Raw genomic sequence first — 7257 nt, forward strand, 5'->3', positions numbered from 1 at the left:
TCCGAAAATCAGAAACACCACCATTCCGAATATGCAGTTTCATTTTCACCCACCTCCATCCACCCCCACCAACCTCCACCCACCTCCACCCACCCCCACCCACTCTCAACCTCCACCCAATTTCACCCAACTCCACCCATCTCCACCCACTTCCACCCACCTCTACCCACTTTCACCTACCCCACCCACCCACCTCCATCCACCCCACCAACCTCCACCCCCACCTGTACCCACATCCACCAAGTTTCACCCAGCCCCACCCACCTCCACTAACCTTCACCTACCTCCATCCAGATCCCTCCACCCACCCCACCCATCTCCACCCGCTTTCACCCACCTCCACACACCTCCACCTACTTTCACTCACATCGACCCATTTTCCCCACCTCCAACCATTTTCACCCATCCCCACCCACCTCCACACATTTTCACCCACATCCAACCAGTTTCAGCCACCCCAACCTACCTCCGCTCAATTTCACCCACCTCCATCCACTCCATCAACCTCCACCTACTTTCACCCAGCTCTATTCACTTTCCCCCAACCTCCACCCAGTTTCACCCAGGCCCACCCACTTTTACCCAACTCCCCCCACTTTCCTCTGCCCCTTGGAGTCGGGTGAAAGTGGGTGGAGGTGGGGGGTCCAAAGTGGGTGGATGTGGGAGAAAGTGGGTGGAGTTGGGTGAAAGTGGGTAGAGGTGGGTGGGGTGGGGTGGGGGGGGGGTAAAAGTGGGTGGAGGTGTGTGAAATTGGGTAGAGGTGGCTGGGTTAAAGTTGGTGGAGGTGGGTGGGTGGAGGTGAGTGAAAGTGGGTGGAGGTGGGAGGAAGTGAGTGGAGGAGGGGAAAAGTGGTTGGAGGTGGGTGGGGGGCTGAACGTGGGTGAGGTAGAGTGGGTGGAGGTGGGTGAAAGTTAAAATAATATAAATTTCGGAATGGTGGGGTTTCGGAATGGTGGTGTTTTGGAATGGTGGGGTTTCGGAATGGTGGGGTTTCGGAATGGTGGTGTTTCGGAATGGAGGGCCCGTCCCCGGCTGGGTTATAGGGAGCCCAAAGGGGGATTTGTATTGGTTTGTAAACCTTGTTTTCTCATATCTCTGTTGGAGTTCATCCACCTGAAGTAATGCACAGTGAAAAGTCTGTTTGGCAACCTAGAAACAGTTTATTTTTCCATTTTAATTAAACTGGAAAGTTTCTTTTTTTCTCTCTCTTTGTCTCAAATCCTTCATGTGACTTTCTTTTGGGATTACCACCCTGGTCTGCTAAATACCAAGAGTAAGGAGAGGAAAAGGCAACTTAAACAAGATTTGGGAAATATAAAATACATTTAGGCAGACACCTGAACATTTTTTTCTCTGTGTTTTCCCCTTCTGTGTTGCCTTGAACTGGAGGATTGATTGTGGAGTCATGTGATCAGTGACATCATGAAGATGTACTCTTTGGCTTGCAGAGTACATCTTCATGATGTCATTGATCACATGACCCCACAATCAATCCTAGGCAACACAGAAGGGGGGGGACTTTTTTTCTTATTTCCAACACCTCTAAGGTATACTAGTAAGACACCTCAGGGCGACATAGGGCGAGGTCGCGCCAATTCTTGGCTATCTGGCCAGTGATGTATATCGGACCAGTTACCCAATCTCAACAGTGCCTGTTGAGATTGGCAGAACATGCCCATATATGGGCATTACCAAATATGGGCATTCCAAGATATGCCCTTAATATTGATGACATCGGGAGAGGGATCTCCATAGAAAGGACAAGGACGTAATTAATTTGCAAGTGTGATCTGGGAATGCCCATATATGGGCATGTCAGAACATGCCCATATATGGGCATTCCCAAATATCATATGCCCCTAATATTGATGACACTGGGACAGGGTTCTCCATATATGGGCATGAAACGGACAAGGATGTAATTAATTTGCAAGTGTAATCTGGGAATGCCCATATATGGGCATGTTCTGACATCACATTGTCGACTATATAGAGACACACGGGCGCCTACAAATATGGCCGCCCTATTGTGATAGCGACCCCACTTCGGGTAAGGATGAAAGGTGAACTGCAGCTGCCAATGCAATCCCAATGGAGGAATTGTGAAATATCATAATTTCAGTGGTTGACTACTGAGTCCATAGCGATTTTTTTTTGTGTTCTAATAAAGTGTCCCATGAGTTTAATTTTGCCCTTTTAAAGTGGCATATCTGTCATCTTGACACACTACCTACAATATACTTTAATATACTTCATCTGTGAGTCAAAAGTGCTAGCATTGGAAATCTTAAGTTTAGGTGGTCGCATGGTACATACGTCATGAACGCATCCCTTGAGGGTTTCAATACCCAGATATGCTTGTCTCTCATGTATAATTAGGCTGTTTATTTTTGGAAAATGATCGCATCTCGCTTCTTCCAAACGGAGTCTTGCAGGTTATTTTTGGATTAATACTAACCTGGAGAATCCACTCTGTAGTTGAAAAGGTTGGGATCTTCAAAGTCGGCGGTCATAAACGCACAGCAGAAAAGACAGTGTTGTCACTGAAAAGCGACAGGTTTTCTCTCTGCCGTTTCCCCTCTTCTCTGTTAACATTATGGGTAACCCATTCAAGTGGCAAATTAAACGTGACTCACATCATGTATTTAGCAAACAAGAAGATATGTTATCAGGGTCAGGCCATACATTTGAAAACACTGAATTGCAATGACTTTCTATGGGCTGGCTTGCAGTTCACCGTTCTCCCTTACCCGAAGCGGGGCCGCTGTTTCAATTGTGGGTGTGAATTTGTAGGAGCCCGTCTGTCTCTATGGGCATAGAAGGGACATCAAGCCAGAGCTTGAGGTCAGAGCAGTAAACCCATTCTGTTAAGAGTGGTTCCCCTGACATCACTGTGACATCAGAGCATGATGTCAGAGTGATGTCACAGTGACAAGGGAACCAATAGACTGTAAAAATGTGTACTGACTGAACAGACAGACAGACGGAGACAAGCTGTGACATTTCTATTCGACAGTTCTATCCCTGGCCAGGTCATACCCAAGACGTTAAAAAATGGGACCCAGTGCCTCCCTGCTTGGCACTCGGCATCAAGGGCTAGCATGTCGCATGGGTAAGTCCCTGCGACATACTAGCGCCATGTCCAGGGGGTGTACTTGTACATCAAGCTGACTCACGCTACATAAACAGGAGATGGGCCTCATGGCTCGGCAAGGCTTACTTACTTATATCTGCAAAAACAAGCTCTGAAGGTTCAAGTTTGTCTGTACATTCTGTCTGTGTCTGACATACTGTGTATATATACATGAGGCGGCAGTGGCACAGGAGGTAGAGCGGCCACTTGGGAACCGGAAGGTGTCCAGTCCGATCCTGGGCTCCCCCAGAGTTGGTGTCCTTGAGCAAGACGCTGAACTCCAAATTGCTCCCGATAAGCAGCTTGGTTTCCTCCTCGGTGCGGTGTATGAACGTGTGTGTGAATAGGTGAATGTAATGCACAGTCATTGTAAAGCGCCTTGGATAAAGGCGCCACATAAATGTACCATTTACGTTCACCAAACCACAGTTGAGACCATAATCTGTTTGTATTTGGTTGGTAGTATAATTTAGTACATTTCTGCTCCGTCAACATGAGTCGAAAATATTCTCAACTGTGTTCATTTCTTTTCTTTTCAGAAATGTGGTGAAGACCCGAAAGAGAGCCTCTTGCTCCAGAGAGGAAGATGCAGAGACTCCTTTTGTCCTGGGGAAACGCAAGTGCAAAACACTAAGAGAGAACCGCTGAGTATAGACGTCAAAATAAAACACTGAGAGGAGCGCTGAGGACCGTCAGAATAAAACACTAAGAGTGGACCGCTGAGGACAGACATCAAAATGAATGTCTTTTTGCGTTGTTTTTTATTATCTATACAGTTGTTTTATACATTTTGTTTATGAAACAAAGTCACTTTGTTATTTAACACAATAAAAAAGACACAGGTCATGTTGAAAAACAGATGTGCTCTGTTCTGTCATTCCAAAGCTTCAACTGAGGTACTTAATGAGCATTAAGAAGGAAAAACAAATGTTTGAGCTAATTACCTATTAAGTAATGCGCCAAATGGAAAATAAAAGGTGAACAAATCAACTTGCATGGATCCACACTGGGACTATTAGAATAGCAGCTGTATAAATGAAAAAACACTTTACCTTTATATTTTGGATGTCGGGTGAATGGCTTTCTACAATACCATCAAGTGTTTGCTTCATGTGTGACTTGTCTGCTTCCCCAGATTATCACAGCTGTGACACATAAGAGACGTGGCAATTGTAATTCCGACCAAGCACCTCCTAGCAAATAAAAATAGCTCCCCAATCGATTCATTGTTGTGCACGTAGTGGGGTGGCGGTCTAATTCAATAAACTGGAAAGGTTTCTTAGAAATATCCAGATAAAAAGGAGTAAACACTAAACAGGAGGGGGAAGGTTGCATCTGCGTGTGAGGGAGAGTGAATTGGAAACACTTTCGGCTACAAAAGTGTGATTGAAAACAGAGCTTTGCCTGGAGCCTGAATAGAACCATCGTGTTGCTGCTGCCGGCAGAGACTCAAGAGTTTCTGACTCCCTACTGCAGCAGGGACTCACTGACGAGACCATCCACCCAGTCAGAGGTTATAGAGAGGATTTCCTTGCAGCATCACAGACGCCACTGGACACATCACCGTGACATGCACATTCTATCACACACCTCTCGCTTCTGTGCCTCCTTCCTTCCCACACACAGCTGCAAAACTGGTTATCCTGGCTCTAGGAACACAGGCATGTCACTGTTCAAACGACAGCAGAGTACGATGCTTGGCTCAAGATTCCTCTCTCTTGGGCTTTTGGGGGAGCAGTGGAGGCAGGCTGTTATCTTGGGTACCAGACCTAGGAACGATCCACACACACTTTTTCCACTCCACAATAATTGCGATAGTACTCACCCTCACTCTATTTGTCTACTACCGAACGGAAAAACGTTGAGAGGTTACTGGGAAAAACACTTTTGATCGAAGGGGGATAAGTTTACCGCTCTTCAGCAAAGTGAAACAAACTGGAAGATTGTCAATTTTCCATGGTAATTAAATCAAATGATTTTGCCAGGTCTCTCAGCCAAAACAAGCACTCACTCCATGAGCTGAAAGAAGCTGGAAGCCGCTTTGATGCCTCTTGGTGTCAGTGCAGAACTTGGACTTAATGCAGTACTTTCTTTTCTATTTGTTGCTTGGAGTATTGGTGAACTTTACCACCATAGCATAATACATAATAGTTGCAGGATCCAATGTAGTTAGTTAGCCACAAGCTCTTGTAAATACTTTTCATTGGTTCAATGTTTATTTAACCCACAGGCACACTTAACCACTTTAAAACGTTTTAAATGAAGAGAAAATGGCAGATCTTTTGAGCCCCTTTAGATTGTCTATGTTCACTACTGTTGTACGACACTGTAAGGCAGGGAGGGGTCTTCAAAGTTTTTCAGGCCAATAGCCAAGGACCCCTTAGCAGAGAGAAAGATGAAGCAGGGACCCCCTCTAAATTGTGCTGCAGATTCAACTTTTTCATAGATAGCTTCGTATGCAGTATACTTTTGTTTGACAGCGCTATCATTGTGTAGAGTTGTGATGGATTCACAACTCACAGATGTTGGCGTGACCACCACCCTCAATAATTAGAAAACCTGTACTTGGTCTGCTAATAATTTTAACACTCATCTTTTATATTCTTTAATTACAATCTAAAATATGAACCCTTGTTGTAAAGGACAAACTAAAGTTGTCCTTTAAGTTGGCAATCACAGAAGAGTAAACTACAATCGTAATTTATTAAATCCCACCCATCTGGCACGTAACGAAACTAAAGCTTGCCATGAAAAGTATTTGCAAAATAACAGCCACTGTTTGATCCAGGTGTGCAAGGATTTAGATTGTGTTCTTATTGAATAAATCCCTTTTTGTTTCCCTTTTGGCAACAAGTGAATATGAAGTGATGGAATACCTCATTGTTGTTGGAGCACAGAGGGAGGTCTAGCTCCATTAGTGCCTGTATGCATTCCACAATCGTCCCTCTTTCAAAGGTACTGTACAGCCATGACAGCCTTTTGTCCCAGTTAAGATCCAGAAAGTCCTAAATGATTGAAGCTCCAGATGTTCTAATATACGGATGACCAATCTGAATGACATGGTCAGAGAGCTACTTAATCTGTCCTTCAGGGCAGAATACAGAACTCCTGCAAGAGGAAGCTGAAAACACATTCTGTCCCCCTGACTGCAGCAGTTCCTTTTACCCATGACCCGAGGCCTGTTCTATGAAAGGTTGCACACACACACACACACACACACACACACACACACACACACACACACACACACACACACACACACACAGTCTAACCCAGTGGTTCCCAAACTTTTTAGCCTGAGACCCAAAAGACAAAATTAGATGTTTGCCTGGGACCCAAAATTAGTGAAAACAGCAGATCTAAGCTCACAACGCGGCATGACGTGACTTGTGAGCTTGTAGCTCGACTATTTTCACTACTTTTTAAATTGTTGTTTTCTAATTTCTGGAATTTCTTTAAATTATTTTGTATTATTTCTTCATGAAATTACTGAGAAAATCTTAGAATTGCTTTTAATTCATGAAAAATGAAGCTTTTTTGGGAAAGTTTTTATAAATGCTTTGAAATAATAGGCCCAATTAAAAACTAAATGTAGGAAACAAAAAATTAAGGGACCCATAAAAATGTTTCTGCGACCCACAAATGGGTCCCAAAACGGTGTTCTAACCTCTGGTAAGACTGTTCCTCTCTTCAGCTTTATCAACGCTTCAAAATTGACAGCTTGTCACTTAGGCCTGTCACAATGATTACACCCATTTGCAATTATTTAAATGTGCACCTTCTTGTGTAAAAGCCTAATTGTGACTGCTCTACCTGTCAGAATTGTAGAGGTAATAGTCCTACATGTGACTGGATGATGAGCCATGATCAATTATGCAGAGTGTTGGCAGTGCCACATGTTTCTGAGTCACAGCAATCACAGCTGCAATGCTGTGAAAAGGGATGTCTTGTTTAATGTATGTAATTATCATACATTTAATGTATGTAATTATCATACTATTGAGCTAATAGGCTATAGCTAATCATTTTCAGCAATGAGATAATCGTTTTTTGGATGGGTAGATGTTGTTGAGTTGGTCATTTTCCAAGTAGTTCTCAAGTCAAAACTGTGGGCACCCCTGGAC

At 44.0% G+C, this 7257-nt stretch overlaps 1 protein-coding gene across 1 annotated transcript in view; it reads left to right on the plus strand.

Moving 5' to 3' along the window:
• rad18 (RAD18 E3 ubiquitin protein ligase) overlaps nucleotides 1-3781 on the plus strand; it is a gene marked incomplete at its 3' end in the record, with an annotated part of 62510 nt that extends 58729 nt beyond the window's left edge. The window contains exon 13 of the mRNA XM_080728169.1: nucleotides 3673-3781. Within this exon, the coding sequence (XP_080584295.1) occupies nucleotides 3673-3781 (109 nt within the window). The remainder of the gene's footprint in view (nucleotides 1-3672) is intronic.
• Nucleotides 3782-7257: the final 3476 nt, after the last annotated feature.

Source organism: Nannobrachium achirus, assembly GCF_963921795.1.
Source record: "Nannobrachium achirus genome assembly, chromosome: 6".
In the NCBI taxonomy this organism is placed as follows: domain Eukaryota; kingdom Metazoa; phylum Chordata; class Actinopteri; order Myctophiformes; family Myctophidae; genus Nannobrachium; species Nannobrachium achirus.